This window comes from Arachis duranensis, chromosome 7 (assembly GCF_000817695.3).
Source record: "Arachis duranensis cultivar V14167 chromosome 7, aradu.V14167.gnm2.J7QH, whole genome shotgun sequence".
NCBI classification, from domain to species: Eukaryota; Viridiplantae; Streptophyta; class Magnoliopsida; order Fabales; family Fabaceae; genus Arachis; species Arachis duranensis.
The window spans coordinates 65,705,846-65,725,207 of record NC_029778.3 but is presented as its reverse complement, the minus strand read 5'-3'; the positions used below and the strand labels follow the sequence as shown (position 1 = coordinate 65,725,207).

The following is a 19,362-nucleotide window of genomic DNA, read 5'->3' as shown; positions in this document are numbered from 1 at the left end:
GTCTGAGACAAGAATTGTTGTTGGAAGCTCACAACAGTGGGTTTTCCATTCACCCAAGAAATACTAAGATGCACTATGATTTAAAGAAGATGTTCTAGTGACTTGGGATGAAAGGTGATGTAGCTACAGTTATGTCAAAGTGCCTGACTTGTCAAAAGGTGAAGATAGATCATTGGAAACCGTCAGGAATGTTACAGCCACTTGAGATTCCTCAGTGGAAGTGGGAGGAATTGCAATGGATTTTGTGACCGATTTATCTGAGAATTTTTGGGAAGTTCTATATTAGTTAATTTGGATGGAAGAATAATTTATCCGATTAACATTGAATGAATGTATGTTTGTGATATCTGGGTAGTAGCAAGGATTGAAGTTCGTCCTGCTTGCTCCGGGTCAATGTTTGAGATACTTGGACAGTAGCAAGGATTGTGGTTCGTCCTGCTTGCTCTAGGTTGAGCTCATAAACACCTACATGGGTTTGCTTTGTCTGTATTATTTGTCTATGCACCAGAGTATTGGAGGATTGGAGGATTGAAGGAAGGTGAAAATTAGGGCTTAAGTTATAAAGGAATTATAAATAAGAATCTTAGATAACCCACCTTATTTATGGCTTTCAATTTATAAACTTTAAGATTTAATTTTGAGTGTCAAAGTTCAAGAAATTTCTTTGGCTTTTATGGGACCTTATATATTATATATGTGGGCATCACACATATGTTGTTGATTTTAGATGCAAGTCAAGAGGCACCACGCTGAGCATCTGGAGTTTCCTGTTTAAGCGAAGTTTGGTTATTTTGGGATGTTGTATTTTGTATTTATGCTATGTATATATGTATAGAGATTCTTCTCTGTATATATTTTATGTTTGTCCCTCATAGAGGTTGACTTGGAGGAATAGGTGCTTACTCTGTAGTTTGAGTTTTATTTGGGGGAACTCCATTTTGTATATTATTATTTTGGTCTTCTTTTGATCTTTCCTTATCCATTTTACGATTAACCTTGCGAGTGTGACATGAATTTCTATTTTTGTTTTTGCTTAACTTTTTCTTCAAGGCTCCTAATTATAAATTCTTTCAACTATATTTGTGTACGAATATTACTTTTAGAGGTCGTAAGACATCGTCGCCTCTACTTTACGACTTAAGCGTAAGGCTCTATATGGTAGGGTGTTACAGCAACTGCTTCAGAACACCTCACGCCAACAACCTTTCTCGATTTCACATTCCGATCACAGGATTACCAGATTCAAGATGTTACCCATGACCCGCTCATGGCTATCATGGCTAGTAGGATAGGATCCAGACTCATAAAGAGAATACTGGTAGACCCTGGCGCCGATTTCAATATCTTGTTTAAGAATGCCTTCGATGCCCTCGGGCCCCATGACTCTGACCTCCACACACACCAGAATGGGGAGGTGGGCATGGGAGACTTCTTTATCAAGCCAAATGGGGTGGTTAAGCTCCCAATCAGCGTTGGAAACGAGGTCAATAGGCGAACTATCATGACCGACTTCGTCGTCTTCAAAGACCCCACTGCATACAACGTCATTTTGGGAAGAAAGACGCTCAACGACTTCTACATGGTGGTGTTCACAAGATACCTAACCATGAAGTTTTGGGCAGACGACAGCACAATTGGAACCATATATGGCGATTTGGAGCGACAGTAGCCTACGATCACACCAGCTTGAGCCTTCGGAAAAAATCTCGTGACGCCATGAGAATATTCTTCGCAGATCTAGACGCAAGGATAGAAGAACGCCCCAGGATAGAACTGGAAGGGGACCTCGAAAAGGTACAAATCGGGGAGACGGAGGACAAGTACACTTTCGTCAATCGCATCCTTTCGTACGAACTAAAAACTCCCCTGGCATCCCTCTTGAGAGAAAACAGGGATCTCTTTGCCCAGACCTCAACGGACATGTCAGGCCTAGACCCGGGTTTCATGTCCCATGTATCTATACTCTCCATGGGCTGTGAGTCAAGCCACTGCTTTGCTCTGTCCCTCACAGCAAAGGAGAAGAGCATAAGCTTGTAAACCTCAGGGTTCACTCCATTCTGCTGCACTAGAGTGATCAGTTGATGTTTAAGCTCAAAGTTATTTGCACCAATGGTAGGTACAGTTATATTGTGCTTATAGAAGTCAGGAGGAGGTACAGTGTATAAGCCAATCACTCTCCTTGCTTGCCCCCCAGCATTTCCACCATTAGCCTCCATGGTGGATTCTTCAGCTTCCTTCTCAAAGGTTTCCTTGAGATTCTCTCCGACCTTGTAGGCTTTGGTTTGTTACAAACGCCGCCTCAAGGTCCTTTTAGGCTCAGGATTCAACTCAAGAAGGGGTTCTTTGTCCCTGTTTCTGCTCATAAACAAACAAGAAATAAAGAAAAGGTGGGAGTCTCTTTGTCAGAGTATAGAAAACTCATAGTGAGATATCCTATGTAAAAAGAAATAAAATAAAATAAAGTAAACAATGAACTAAAAATATTCAAAAATAAGAATGCAAAAATAACCTAAAATTTTTCGAAAACTATAAAGAAAAGAACTCTAAAAATTTTGAAATTAAAAGAAAGGAAAAACACTAAAAGGGACACCAAATTTAAAATCAGAAATTAAAAGAAAATAAATAGGGTAAAATTCGAAAATAAAGAAAAACAATTAAAGTAAAAATTCCTAAAATTAAAAAGAAAAAGTAAATAAACAAAAACTAAAAGATACCTAATCTAAACAACAAGACAACTAGTAGTTGTCAATCACAAATAATCTCCGGCAACAGTGCCAAAAATTGGTGTGCTGAATTAGGATTTTGCATAGCTTAACTAGCAAGTGCACCGGATCATCCAAGTAATACCTCAGGTGAGTGAAGGTCGATCCCACAAGGATTGTCAGACTGAGCAAGCAATGGTTGTCTAGTTGGACTTAGTAAGGCAAATCAGAAAAAGGGTTTGTTGATGGTAAAAATGCATAAATAGTAGACAAGGAAAATAAAGAAAGCAATAAACAATTTGGTGTGAAAACAGAGTGAGAAAACAGTTAAAGTCTGGGAGATGTTTATCGTTCTGGATTAAAAGTTCTTATCAACTATTTTAACAATGCATGATTCATTCTATGGTAAACCATAAGTGTCTAAACCCTAATCTCTTAGTGATTTAGCCTCCTCTAACCTTTATCAACTGCCACTCTCGTGGTCACTTAATTCCGGTTAGAGGGTGAAGTTCAGAAAACTAGTTTAGCACCACGAAAATTCTAATTACCCAAGACTAACAAGATTATATGTCACATATCCAAATTAGTTCATGCAATTAGAGATTTAAGAGGAATTTTTTTTCAAGCTGTAGTTCAAGCGAGATAACTCTCTCAAGAATCACAAGAACTCATGTAGAAAAAAGTCATACTCTCGTTCCACCCAGTTCATAAGATTAAGAACGAAAATAATCCTTAGAATAGAATCAAACATAAATTAAAATAGAAGAATAATAGCTCTAATCTATAGAAAGAAGCAGAGCTCCTAACCTTAACCAAGAGGTTTAGTTGCTTATACTTACAGAGAAAACAGGTTTCTGAAAAAGTGCGGAAGGAAGAAGATCCAAAATACAAGTGATATTTTCTTTTAAATACTAACCTAATAATAAATCCTAGATGTAAAAAGATATTCTTTGTAATTAAAAATTACAAAATGAAAATAAAATAAAACTAAAAAGTGCTAAGTCCAATTGGAGGCCCAAATGAATGTGAATTCGAACAACTGCTGGCGTTTAATGCCAGATTGGACATTAAACACCCCAAGGAGAGTGCACATTTCTGGCCTAAGTCCCCTGCTGGCGCTAAACGCTAGTTGGGCGATTAGCGCCCAGGGAGGATGCTGCCAGCATTTCTTCCATTTTGCTCTAAAGTCCGCCAAATTGCTCTAAATTTCATCTGAAGCCATAAAAATACTAAAATAACTCAAAGTAGCATCCAAAAGAGGAGTTTTGCACTAAAATAAAGTAAAACTGAATAAAATCTAACTAAAAACAACTAGAAAATGCTAGTCAAAAGGCTATAAGATGTCCACGCATCACTCTCTGCATTCACAACCTTCGACCTTAGTAGTGTCTTCAAATTCTTAAGACGTTAAACCTTGCTACTAGCCTCTTGAGCCAACTTCTCTGCCTATACTGTGGCCTCTTCAGCTGACTCTTTCTCTTAATGAGCTATCACTAAGTCCACCTGAGCTTGGCAAAGTTTGCCATCCAAGACGTGAGAATGTCTTAGAACCATCTCCATCTTGCGCACCACGACTATCGAGCAGAGCAGAGAGTGATAAACCCAATGCGTCTGAGCTGCCAGGTTGCAGCTAGCAAAAACCTTTTCAGTGCCCGAGAGTAGCTGCTCGTCAATAAAGGTAAAGGCGTCAAAGGACTTCTTTGTTACAGAAGAAGCTAAGGCATAGTCCCTTTTCCCTTTAGACACCCCTTTCCTTTTCTTTCAAGGCGAGGAGGGCATGATCTCATGAATATCGTCTTTGGGCCGAGCCCCAGCTGCCTCGTGAGACCCTCCAGCCTTGGCCTCCGAAGCAACACTCAAGTCAACGGCTTCCTCGGCTTGGGGTGAGACCGCCTGCCATATCAACTGCAAAAAAGAAAGCCCATGAGCCCAACGAAAACAGAAATAAGAAAAGACAATGCAACATGCCAAGGTACCTACCCACATACTGACGATTGGCATCCCAATCACTCATCACATGGCGAGAGTTCAGTGGTCTATTCCCAAATATGGCCGTCAACACTTCAATGATGTTCTTGCTTTCCTCGCTCAAACCCTCGTAAGTCACTTTTATGGACGTTTGAGCTCCTATAAATTTGACGAACTCCCAACATCCTCACAAAGATGACAAATAAGTTCAATTTGGAAATTTTAGAACTCTAGAACTTCTGAAAACTCTAATAGGTCTTGATCACACGGAACCTACGAGAAGAATCCAAATCACAGTAAGTTAATGTATTAAATCAACACATCCTTTACAAAAATCAGCTCAAGGACTAATGCGAGTAACGATTACAAATTTTAGGGTCCAATTTGAGTTCATTAAAATTTTGAGAGTCAAATTTAGTTCGACTTCAAATTTCAGGGGTCAAATTGAGTATTAACTCTAATTTTTTTATTTATGGGGTTCAATTTTCTGACTATCTCGAACCATTTATGGCCAGAGTCTAATCCGTTTAACCTTTTGTTTTTTTTGTTAAATATTGGAAAAAAAATTCAATTTGGGGTGAGCAATTTTGAAAAAAATATTATTAGCCACAAAAAAATATTTTAAGTTTATCGTGTTACTTTTTTTAGGGGCTGGTCGGATTTTAAGTCAGATCCATAAACAAAAAATGTACTAGCTTATTTTTTAAAATAAAAAGAGGCATCCGTTTGACCCGCGAGTCGACCAACTTAATTTGTTATTTTTTCTGGTTAATTGAGCTAAGTCGTTTAAACTTGCATTTTTACGAGTTTGATTTTAAAGTTAAGTACCCATCTATTTAAGTTAAGTAAATGAGCTAGTCTGACAAATTTAGCTCATTTTGACGATCCTAATTAATTCAAGAGCTAGGTCAGATTAATTTTTATTGAATGAATTTCAAAATGATTCTAATTAATTAATAATGAAACTTGTATGATTATATGGAAATAAATCTTCATATATAACAATTTACTTATCTTATCTATTATATATATATTTTAGTATACTTGCTTTGTGATTGAAAATTATCAATATTATTCTCCCATTTCTTAAAATATTGAATTTTTAAACTTGTCGTTAAATTATATTAATTTTAAACGTCAATTTAAATTAATAGCAAACTTATCATTAAAAATAACGATAAATTTGTGATCTAATTTAAAAAATTCTTTTTTAAGAAAATGCTTTTGATTTGAGTTGTTTGTAAAATTTTTGAAAATTGACATCTTGTTAGAATATTATAAGTTATTAGTTATTAAAAATTAGCTAGGTAATTATTAGTGACAACTTTGGGACTTTAATTATTCTCTCGTTTAAAATAGTTTTAGATTAGTGACATAATTGTGACAAATTACATTAGCGTGCTTGGCAAAGTTGCTTCAAACTTTTTATGAATTTTTCATGAATTTATAAGTGAGAAAAGTCTATCAGTTGTTAAGTGGTCACTAATTTCTTACTAAATAAGCTTTTGATTAGTGACCCAATTACGACCAATTACGTCTAAAATTTTTTCAGTTAGCTTTGGATTCGTTATAATTCTGTGGCAGATTTTTATGAGATTAGCGAGTAATTTACTACAAAATAAGTAGGATATAGCTTTTGTTTTGCGATAAGATTGCAGTTGCCAAGTCGCTTGCTAAATAAAATTGCGACAACTTAGCGACAAATGTATTTCGCTCACTAATTAGCGACTTAAAATTAGTGAACGAAGTAAGTCAGTTGTTAAAGGATCGCAAATTTCTCGCTACTAAGATCCTAGGTATTCAATATCCATATTTCTACTTTAGCGACTAATTAGCAAGGATCACTATTCCCTAGCTGAATGATTTATCCGTTGCAATGAGTTAGCGACGACTATTTTTCGTCGTTAACCTAATTTAAAATTTACAATATTCTGCAACAAATTGGCGAGTTGCTCGCTAAAAATAAAAACTTTGATGACAAATTAGCTAGGAAATTGTCCATCACAAAATGCATTTCAAGTCTTTGTGACGAATTAGCTAGGAACATTGTTTCTCACTAATTAGTCTTTTTGTACAAAGTTTATTTAACGACGAACTAGTGTGTGAATTATTTCTTGTTAATTGTATATCAAATACTTGCGACGGAATAATGACAACTAACAATATCCCTCGTAAATTTACTTTTATTCGATTGAACTCCTAAGTGACTGATTCGTTAGGACATTTTCACTCGTCAATTAATTTGTGATAAATTAGTGAGAAAAAATTTTTCGCTCTTTTTTTAGCTACAAAACTCAATTTGCGAGAATTAAACTTACTCGTGAATCTCTATCAGTCGCTTGTCTCAAATTCGGATATTTTGTGACCATTCATTAATTTTGTCGTTCGTGTGTCACTAATTCATCACTAGTTAGTTTTGGATTAATGACAAAAAATATTTTTTATAAAAATTCGTCGCTAATTTCTCAAATTGTTGTAGTGTCATGTTCATGAAGCTCGAGAGTACAATAAAATATTAATAAAAAAAATTAATTTCTTGTTGTGTGTTTGGATTTTTTCGTGGAAACATCTATTTTTTTTAGGGCAAAAAATAAAGTTAGGTAACAATCAAGTTGAATTTTCATCATATATAAGTATCTATACACGAATCATGATGTGAATGCATAATTGGATTATTGAACTCACCCCTCATAAAATTTATGTATATAATATGTACGCGCATGTTGCACACTAAAATTGAATATTCAAATTCGGCACAATTGTTTGATCTCGTCATGTACTAAGGAAAGTATACATTTATTGTGCAAAATTGAAAATATCATGAGGTAAGAATTGTACATACCAACTTGGTTATCTGCTTTTTCTTTTCTTCTTTTTTTTTAACCTCCAATCATGTGTCCACTACCACCACAACAATACAAAATAAAAACACTTAATCATAATAATTAAGTTTTCTAGTGTAATTCTCTAAATCTCTTAAACTCTTATTATTAATATTGGTGAATTAATATGCATTAAAGTACTCTTTCATTCTCTTATTTATTCAATATGCATTGTTATAATAAGAAAAAATGTTAAATTAGTCTCGATATAATAACTAATATCTTAACTAATCATGAAATGTTAGGTTCAAGCTAAGTTTAGAAAGTAGTAAAAAATTATTTTTATTTTATGAGCATATATAATAAAAGATATTTAAAGAATAAAAAATTTATATCACATTTCTTTTAAAAATTCCTTGTTATATATATATAAGATTGCTAGTAATTGGATTTTACTTGAGTACTAATAAATACCAAGTTTTGTATAAAAAAATAACACAACACTAACGAATTATTAGCCAACAATTAATTAACTTTTTGAAGTATCTACACCAAAGGATAATATAAATCAGATAAAATCACAATATATCCTAGCAAATACTCATCGATTTCACTATATATAAACGCCTAAAAAAAATTAAGAAAAAAAAAAGTATTTTGATAAGCAATGTTATTCTCATAAAAGAATAAAATTTAACTATTATTACTATTACAATTAATATTAGAAAAAAATATACAAAATTAACTTTTAGTTAGGTAATATTAGTCAACTTTTTTATTTTAATTTTTTTTATTATTTATGATTTAGAATTTATAATTTAAAATTTATGATTAAAGATTTAGGATTTAGGATTTAAAATTTAAAATAAACAAAATAATTTTAAAAATATTATAAGATATTGAAAAAAAAAGTTAAATCCCTGCATTGTTTTTAATCTTATGCCACTTTTCTATCAAGAACAAAAGTAATACAAAAATTAATACCTAAATAGTATTATAAATTAGATAAGTATTTTAAAACTTTTTAAAAATTGAAAATAAACAATTATATTATGAAAAGGTGTTAAAATAGTTGAGAAAAGAAATGGTTTGTATCTTAGTTGCTAGACATTATTACTAAGTTGATCCTGTATGTCTTGAAAATATATCTATCAAAAAATATATTTGATACAAATAAAAATTAAAATAAAATAAATTTTAAGAATGTGTTTAAAATTTTTGACGAATTTAAAAAAAGGTATATTTTACCATAAACATTATTACACAATGAAAATGGAAAATAAGAAAGGCTATTAATATAATAACCATGGCATGTATCGAATGATAAATAAGAAACTTGTAAGAATTTCTAGAGAAATGTTAAATTCTTGAACAGAGAGATTCCATCAGGTTTTCTTTTCACTTGGATCATCAGAAGTAGGGAAGAGAGATTCCATACTGCAATTCCCACTGCTACTCCCAGAATTAAACATAACATCAGCCATATCCGCCACCAGATAATCAGCACCGCCGACACCGTATTTCAAAGTAGAGGGTCCAGCACCAGCGCTGCTGCTGCCATCGCCGCCGCCGCCGAGACTGAGGCTAACTGAGTGCATCCACATAGAAGAAGAAGGAGAGGAAGTGTTAGGTCCTCCTGCTCCTTGAAGAGGATTATTGGGAGGCATTATGTTAATGTTATCAAGTTGAAGTTGCTGTGGAAATGATGATGGTGCTGTTGATGACATGTGGCATGTGTGATCCCCAACGTATGTTACTTCAAATATGTTTGGATTGTTATCAATTTTCTGCACTTGTTTCTTTGCTGGGCATCCATATTGTTTCTGGTGGGTGCACCTGTAATAACTCCTGTAATTTAATTAACCAAACATTATTATTCATCATCTTATTAATTAATATTCTCACTTTAATTTTAAACATCATTATTCATGCGAAACCCTAAATCCAATGAGTTATACCTCAAATAGCATAGTTTCTTTATACTAATCTAAGTTATACTAATATAAAAAGTAGCTTTTTTTTGTATAATTGAATATCTGTGTGTAAATTATTCTTTTAATTGTATAGATAATCAAAATGATTAATTTATGTTGGGTAATTTCTGAAATAAAAAGTTTAAATAAATGAGATAATACATTATAAAAAGTTAAAAGCATAATACCTAACTCATCAAAATTAAATATTTTAAGACACTAAATTTATCGATATCTTATTTTATAAATTCTTCACTTTTTATTCTTTATTATGTAAGACTGTCTTATATATTTATTATTCTACAATTTACTATTTTATATATGTCAATATTATTGAAATTAAAAAGTATATGTATTGTGTTGAACTTTCAATGTTAGCTAGCTAGCTAAGTTGTCACTTTATGGTCATGCATCTAAGAGAGAAATTATGTGCAAATAACAAGTCAACGTGTGAATGGGTCAACTACTTCTGGGCCCTTGAATTGTGCCAGTGAATTTTCAGACAGAAGAAACAAGTCTCACACAAAAGAGAGAAAGAGTAAAGAGGTCTTCTTAACAATGTATGTAGTATTCTATAAGCATTGAATTGATGGTGTCAAACTCTAATTAACATGCGCAATACCCGTCAACGTTATAAGTTATTAATATGGGTCCATTACTTTTATTAGGACTACTTTAATTCCTCAATTCATGCTAGCTAGCAAGCGACCTAGTTGACGGGTTAAATTGATTAAGTATATCCACTCAATTTAACTAAATTAATAATTAATTAAGCATATGTATGTACCTTTGATACTTAGAACCAAGTATCTCTTTCTGACCATATTTTCTCCAAGTGAATCCATCTTCCATAGGCATTTCTGTGTTTCCAAGTTGTTGAGCTGGAAGATTCACTACTCTCTTCTCCGCATCATTCTTCCTGTTCAAAATGTTTTTAAGATATGATCTTTAATTAGACCCAATACATATAAAAATAAAAATCACTTAAGATAATTATTACAGTGTCATCAATCAATAAATTTTCATGATTATTATTAGAATAAATGTTCTTTTCGATTTTTAATTATTTTTTGAAAGACAAAATACTCTTCTATAATTTAAAATTTTTTTAATTAATTTTTAACTATTTATATAATTAATCTAAGTGGCCTTTGACACATTAACCGATTATGGTTTATTACGACTCTAATTATTTGAATAAGTGAAAACTTATTAGAGATTTTTGAATTGTGGATAGATGTTTATCCTTCGAACAAGTGATCAGAAATAAAAAATGACATCTAGTGAAATAAAATTCATACATGCATCTTTAAAATTAAAAAAAAAATATATATATAGGAAAATTTAATTTGTTCCCTAATGATTACTACCAAGACAGGTCTACTTGGAAAAGTTTGCTTTACTTCGTCCCTATTATTCTTTTTCATGAAAAAGTACAGGTCTTCCATTATTCTTTTTCATGAAAAAATATAGGTCATGTGAATAATAGATATATTTGATGTTCAATTTAATAGATATGCAGATGATTATGTTGATTATTTTTAATTAGATGGTTATTTATTTTTTATTCGATTTACTCATGCACAGTTAACAATAGCTGGATGTTCAATTCACTAAGTGTGCGAATGTTTATCTTAATATTAAGATTTAAGAAGTAATTTGGGAGTGGAGTGTTTTTTTACTTTATTGTGTCAATTTTAGAACCTATTATTCACATTATTTAAAAAAATCATTGTCTACCTAACAAAACCGCTTTTTCTTATTCCAATATTATAGAGTACGGTTTGAGGTAGCTAAAGCTTCCAAAACTGAAAACAACATTCTTTTGATCAATTATTGAAGATAGAATGAACTGTATTTGTTGCACATGTCAAAACTAGACAAAAACCCTTACCCGACTACCAAGGCAACCATTTGTAACCATAAACCAACGGATTAAGTGATCAAAATGGTAGAAACATATTAGATATACAACTTAATCATATACAACTTAATTATTTGAGAAACATTGCAATTTGACCTCTACGAATTTTTGTATCAAACAAAGTAGCCCGACCAGAAAAGTGAGAAGCATCTAATAAGTACCAAATAATTTGGGTTAGGTAAAACAGATGATAGGAGTAAACAGAGGATGTTGATAGAATCGATTCGTGTGTATCTTTTAACCTTTTATCAAATACACTTTTCTTTTAAAAAGCTCAAAGGGGTTAATCTGTCACTTAGACAAAGTTCAATCGTTCATTAATTTTTGGAGAGTTCGAAAAATTCATATATATAACAGAATGCAAACTAAACTCAAAACTGGACAACTATATACATACACTTAGCATGTCTCTAAAACTGACATAATTATTTTTGTAACTTGTTACAAGTTTTAAAATTTCTAAGGATATATATGACTTTTAGGTAATACCTAAGTACGAATATTCTGATATTCTCTCACTTTTTGAATTAGTTTTTGAGAGTAAAATAAGTTCAGTTAGATAGTTTATGAATTGGACTCATTCTCTACTCTAAAATTATGATAAGCTATATATAGTCACAGTTGGAAGTTGGAGCTACAATTTTTGCATGAGTAATGTTAGGGTCAACTATTTTCAACCCAACGTCAACTAACTTCTTCAAAATTAGTAAATTTTTATTTTTAAATACTAAATTGTAAACTTAAACCCTAAAATTGAGTAATACTAGATAAATAAAAATTGGTTTTGAAAAAGTATAGATAACTAACAACATTTTTAAACAATCTGTGAACAATGTGAATTAATAGGGTTAAAAGAGTAAATTTAATTAGTAGCATTAAATTAGGGTATACTATACTTTTGTTTGATTGGTGATTATTCATATTGTTCAAGATAGTCATTATTTACTTAGCACTCCCCGTTGGTTTTTTTATTTTTTTCCCGCATTGTTATTGTAGGACATTACAATCACAACTGAAACTAAAATATATAAAAACTATATGCACATAACAAAAATGTTACGTAGATATTAAAAATTAGTAATTATATATTTATATTTAATTTATTGTTGATGTGCAGTAACTAATTTTAATATATAGATACCTTTTCCGTGGCCTTGAAGGTGATAGTTGATGTACCTCAAGGCCTTTCATTGATTTGTCCATAGATGATGATCCTTCAACATTTCTTAACTGCTGAAGATCCCCGCCGCCAGCAGGGAATCCTTGCATTTGCAACAAAACCTGATCCATTGTTGTCTGTGCAGCATAGCTTGTAGAAGAAGAAGACTTCATCATCCATTCTTGCATCATAATTGAGAAAGAACTTGCCCCGCATGCACCCATTTGTTGTTGAGCAAATGAAGAAGAAGAAGAAGAAGAATTGTTATTCACCATAGTCATCAACAGCTTCTCCTTTGCACCATTGAATGCCTTCACAACTTCATCAATAGAAGAAACCAATATATCAGGTTGGATATTCGCCATATTTGCTAGTTGCTCCGATTCTATTTTCTTCGCTAATTCGCAACCATGGCTAATCGAATTCAACACCTCTTCCATGGTTTAATTTCTTGGTGTTAGTTCCTCTTTACCTTTGGTGACTTTCCATGTTATTATTTCAAGTTTGAAAAATAAATATGTAAAGGAGGGTTGTTAAGAACTAAACACATACAAATTTTCTTCTTTGTAAACTTCTACGTTGGTGCTTAAAAAGAAGCACTTATGTTGTGTTTCCATTTAACATTATGGCTGGCACTACGTACCAAAATAAAGAAAATTAAAGTGGAATAATGTGAAATTTGGGTGGGAAATGAAGACTTAGTCTTTGGTCTGAGATACTTAGAATGAATTATTTCAAACTATTTTATTGTTATTGTTATTTTGATTTTTCTTTTGGGTCTAGAGAGAAGACTAGTGACTAGTGACCCGACTTATTATGTGTATGTGAAGAATTTTCAAGGTTTGAAGCAATGACCCAATTCAACAAGAAAGAACTTTTCTTCTTCCTTCTTTGCAACACCAATTTTAACTTTGAACGTATAATAAGCGGTTAACATATACACCAACTTCTAGGAACAATCCTTTAATATTACTGCGTTTATTAGGTTTTCTACTTTTCTTAGTCCGATAGAAAAAAAAAAACATTTAATTATTGGACAAGATATATGTATGGTCATTAGTCAAGATTCTTTGGTCCTATGTATCTATTCATGCGTATCAACGGTGATATCAACATGAATATTCATCAAAACAGTACACTTTGGGGTGAATTTAATTTTGGAATAATAATAATAATTTTTCATATAAATGCTTATTCGGATAAATTAGTATACTTCTAAAAAGCAACATAATTGCAAGTAATTAATTCATATTTCAATATTGTTAGAAATCAAAGGGAAGATGCTTGAGAAATATGTATGTTATGCATATTTACTGTGTGAATATATAATATAATGTTCAATCTATTTATTATAAGTAAGAAATAAATCAGAAAATAATCAAAGTAATAAATATGTATTATTCTATTATTTATAAGAGACCATAAAGTATCATTCAAACAAATATTCTAATTGTTCTAAAAAATAATAATATATTAATTTATCTAAAATGACATTTATTTTGAAATAGGTGAATAAAAAGAGATGGTAAATTTTGAAATGATAGTATTGAAATTAGACTAAATTATTTTTATAGTACGTAATAACGAAAAACTCATTATATTTTAAAAGAAATGTTTCTTTGGATAAATTCGTAATTCCAAAAGTTAATATATTTATATTTCGCTTTTTTATATTAACATTCTAGCTATACATCAATTTAAGTAAAAAAAAATTAATTTTGAAAGGCGTAAAAAAGAATAAAAAATGCTACGTAATTAGTAAATATTATTATTTTAAATTAGTATTTAGTTAGTAATAATTTATATTCATATTGATGGTTTCAGTGGTTAAGAGAAGGGGGTTAAATCTTAGCCCTCTTTTTCTTGAATACTCTTTATGGTCTTTGAGGAGACTTTTCTGTTTTTGTCTCATCCCTAGCCACGAGACTTTTTATTTTTGTCTCGTCACTTGACACGAGATATTTTTTATTTTAACTCCTGTACAGCAGAAATAAAAATGGAGTAGTAGAAAGAGAAGATTACACCCAGATATATCCTAATTCAGCTGCTAAGTGTAATGCAGCCTACATCCAGTCTCCATCACAACAATGATGGAATTTCACTATAATCATCCAGATTACAAACTGTAAAGTGCTAACCCAACTTACAAGGGGATTCCCACAGAATCATGAAACACAACATAGATGAACAAAGGAACTCTAAGACATCTATGGCTTTTTCTTTTAATTTTGCACTCTCTGCCTTTTTTCGCTCTATGGCTTTTTTATACAAACCTCACTGGTTGTCTTTTTTCATGAGACTCAAGACATGACAAAATTAAACAGAAAAATACTAAACAGAATACATTGAAAGATTAGAAAATCTGTAAGCTTAGGTAGCTATGAGACTTCTGTGCCTTGCACTCTCAAACTTTCTCCTTGAATCAAACCGTGACTGTTCATCCCTTTTATAGAGAAGAGAAGCCTTCACAGTTGAAACAAAACCAAGCTTAACCTCTTTTCCTTCAAAACAGATCCAGTTCGGCCACAAAGAGAGAAGAGGTAACTCATGCAAAACCCAACATGCAAATACCTCTAGTTCTTCCTTGGTCATCACTCTTCATCAATCCGAGCGCTCCATCCTTGGCTTGCTCTCCAAGAAGGATTTCTGGCCCTTGATGCTTCATGATGATGATGGCTTCATCTGCTCCAATCTCTGCTTCTTCCATCACTTCGCCACTCTAGCTACTTCCTGTGGTGGTTGAGTAGAATCAGAGACAAGTCATGCCTCCAAAGATCTCCTACTTGCTGGCTGAATCTCCTTCTTTCTTTTTGAGATGAAGAGTTCGAGATTACCTCACCAAATCTTACCACTTTTTGGTGATGATCTCAGCCATAACATACTTTTTGTATTTTATGTTTTCTTGCCATCATCATTTCAATGGTCTTGATGCATGCAGCTTCTTCTTTCTTTTGGTAGCTGAACATAGCTTCCATTGTTTCCTATTTGGTCTTGCACCAACAATTGATTTGGGCTTACACCATTAAGTCTGACCCAACTATCACAATAAAAAATTCAGCCACATATTCTTAGATATATTTTTGCACAAGGCTGAATTTTATTTCTCCATTGGGCTTGCTATTTTTTTCTCGGCCCGACACAAAATCTGTACAACAAAATTATTAATTAAACAAGTATGAATTAAGATCAAATTAATAATTTTGTAATTAATTGTTTTTAATAATGTTTGTTCATCATCAAATTAAATTAGAGTTTTCCAAACTCATCACATATTTATAAGAATTTACACACAAAAATATATAATTTACACTTAACTCCTAATTAATGTGAGCATTAAAATAATTTTTTTTATTTTTCACATAATAACTAAAAATTTTCACTGATTAAATATTACTATACTATGGTAGGTATTGTTACTTTTTAAAAATCAGTACTTTTATTTTGAAGCAGAGACTAAAAAAACAGATCGCAACAGAAAAACCTCACAAAGAACCAACTAAGATATGTGTGAACTATCTATCACTATTAGAAAAATCTTTTCAGCAGTTATTTATTTTACTTAATAAAAGAATAAAGCACCAATTTAATTCTTGTCTTTTTTTTTTTAAATGATAAAGCGATTTTTAACTAAAAAATGATCTACTTCGGTTTTTATTTTTGATTTCATTTGATAATAGAGATTGTTGATATGTCATATTAACATATTGAGTTAGATGTTAAGTGTCAATATAAAATAGACAGAAAAGTATTTATCTCTAAATTTAAATTAACAAAATTTATTTGTTTATATTCATTCAAATAAAACAACATTACTTTAATATTAAATTAGAGATCTATTTATTAGAGAATTATTTATCCTAAAAAATTGATACAATATTTTTTAAATTAATTTTATATTGTTATACAATTAATAATTAAAAAATAACCTTGTAATGTATTAATAGTATTATGGAATTATAATTAGAATTTGTAGTCTCTTATACTCTTTTGTAATAGTTACATAATATAATTAATACATTATAAGACATTAAACAAGTGCATTCTTAATATGTTAAATACAGTTTTTTTTCTATTACTATTTTTATGTTAAAACACCCAAATTCTACTAAAAAAATTGCCAAAATTATAAGATAAGAAACTATTAAGAGTGTTGACCAAGGTTGCGAGAACCGAACCGGTTGACGTAGGCAGAAATTGACAGATTAAGAATTAATTAGAAAAATAGCGTTGCAAGTACATTTTTTAATCGGCGAAAATCCACTTATCAATTTAGAAAAGAGTTGTCACAAATTTTAGAAATAAAATACTGGGAGTATGAGTCCCAGGTCGTCTCCCAACGAGTTGCAAGAAAATGTGCTATTTTATCAATCAGAAGTTTTCTAAATGGGTTTTGAGTTTGATGAACAGAAAATTAAATTAGAGAATTTATATGATTTAAATAAAAATCTTGACCGGGAGAAGATTAATTGGAAGTTCTATCCTTGTTGGAATTTTGTCAAGATCAATTAATAATTAGTCATTGTTTTCATGTAGTTAACCTTCAACGAATGAAGGAAAGTCAAATTAAAAATCAACTTCTATTCACAAGTCCTAATCCTCTCCCTTGGGAAGGATTAGAGTTAGTGACTAACAAGCTAACCAACAATGAACCAATTACAATTGAACTCTTGAGTATTCCAACTCAAGGTTCTCCTTTTAATCAATTCTCAATCAAGTTGGGGAACTACTCCATCATCATAAATATTGACTTCACAAAATTAATGGGAAAAATAAAAAAAGCCATAATAAACAATAATCAAAGAGATTAAGTAAAAGTAAAAATAGTCTTGTATTAATGAATTCTGAAAATAATCCAATATCAACTCTAGACAAATTAAGAATCTGAAAGAGTAAATGAAAAATAAATAACAAACTATAATGACCAATTTCGGAGGTAGACTCTTCTCAAAAGCCAAAGCCAAAAAAATCTTCAAATCCTAAATTATGAATGTAAAAAGAGAAACATAGGGGAGGAGTAAATTCAGATCTAAAAACTAGAAATTATGCGGAATGAATTCCTTCTCTTTGTCTCTGCATGTTTCCTGGCTCTAATCTGTGTTTCTGGGTCGAAAACTGGGTTGAAACGCGGCCCAGAATCTATGCCAGCGACTTCTGTAATTCTGCAGATCGCGCACGTCACGCGACCGTGTCGTCCACGCGTTCGCGTCACTCAGCGTTTCCCGTGCCATGCGTGCGCATCGTCCACGCATTCGCGTCACTCGTGCAGCTTCCAATCCACGCGATCGCGTCAGGCATGTGAGCGCGTCACTGTGATTTCCTCCATTTCGCGTGATCGCGTGAGCCATGCGCCCGCGTCACTTCTCGCTGGTCATCTTCTCAATTCCTTATGTTCCTTCCATTTTTGCAAGCTTCCTCTCCATTCCTTACACCATTCCTATCCTATGAAGCCTGAAACACTTAACACACAGATCACGGCATCGAATGGTACGAAAGAAAATAAAAATATACAATTAAAAGGTCTTTAGGAAGCAAGTTTTCAATCATAGAATATTTTTAGGAAGAAATTGTAAATACATGCAAATCATATGAATAAGTGGGTGAAGACTTGATAAAACCACACAATTAAACACAATATAAATCATAAAATAGTGGTTTATCAACTTCCCCACACTTAAACATTAGCATGTCCTCATGCTAAGTTGAAGGAGATAAATATGAATGAATAGGGACATGTAAGACTCATGTAATGTAATGTAACCTATATATATATATATATATGAATGCAACTATATAATTTACTCCATATGATTGAAAATAGATAAGTTCTCTAAGACAAAGCATGGAGCAGATTCCACTAATTCAAATCATACAGTAAAAGCAAGTAAATTTGTAAGAAGATAACTCGTGAAAGTAGGGAACACAGGATCGAGCATTAAACCTTTACTGTTAGTGCGTGTGCGTGGTGCACGAAATTGCAGTCACACTTTTGCAATCCGCACAACTAACCAGCAAGTGCACTGGGTCGTCCAAGTAATACCTTAAGTGAGTATGGGTCGAATCCCACGGAGATTGTTGGTTTGAAGCAAGCTATGTTTATTTTATTATTCTTAGTCAGGAGATCAATTATAATTATCAGTTTGAATTACTAAAAAAATAAAAGAGCGTGAAATAATTACTTGTTGTTCAATAATGGAGAATATGTTGGAGTGTTGGAGATGCTTTGTCTTCTGAATTCCTGTAACATAATATTCCTCTCATGCAAAAGTGCAAAGTTCCCTCTATGGCAAGCTCTATGTAGGGTGTCACCGTTGTCAATGGCTACTTCCCATCCTCTCAGTGAAAATGGTCCAAATGCTCTGTCACAGCACGGCTAAGCAGCTGTTGGTTCTCGATCATGTTGGAATAGAATCCATTGATTCTTTTGCGTTTGTCATCACGCCCAACACTCGCGAGTTTGAAGCTCGTCACAGTCATCCAATCCCAGAATCCTACTCGGAATACCACAGACAAGGTTTAGACTTTCTGGATTCTCATAAATGTTGCCATCAATTCTAGCTTATACCACGAAGATTCTGATTAAGGAATCTAAGAGATACTCATTCAATCTGATGTAGAACGGAGGTGGTTGTCAGACACACGTTCATGGATTGAGGAAGGTGATGAGTGTCTGGTGCACAAAATTGTAATCACACTTCTGCAATTCCGCACAACTAACCAGCAAGTGCACTGGGTCGTCCAAGTAATACCTTACGTGAGTAAGGGTCGATCCCACGGAGATTGTTGGCTTGAAGCAAGCTATGGTTATTTTATTATT

The 19,362-nt window shown here is 32.3% G+C and overlaps 1 protein-coding gene across 1 annotated transcript; it reads right to left on the bottom strand.

Moving 5' to 3' along the window:
- Positions 1 to 8,776: 8,776 nt before the first annotated feature.
- LOC107459267 (WRKY transcription factor 55) lies at positions 8,777 to 13,097 on the bottom strand. The gene is made up of 3 exons (XM_016077490.3): positions 12,531 to 13,097; positions 10,253 to 10,384; positions 8,777 to 9,340 (listed from the first exon to the last, which is right to left on the bottom strand). The coding sequence occupies exons 1-3, from the start codon at positions 12,986 to 12,988 to the stop codon at positions 8,878 to 8,880; spliced, it is 1,053 nt and encodes a 350-aa protein (XP_015932976.1). The 5' UTR covers positions 12,989 to 13,097; the 3' UTR covers positions 8,777 to 8,877.
- Positions 13,098 to 19,362: the final 6,265 nt, after the last annotated feature.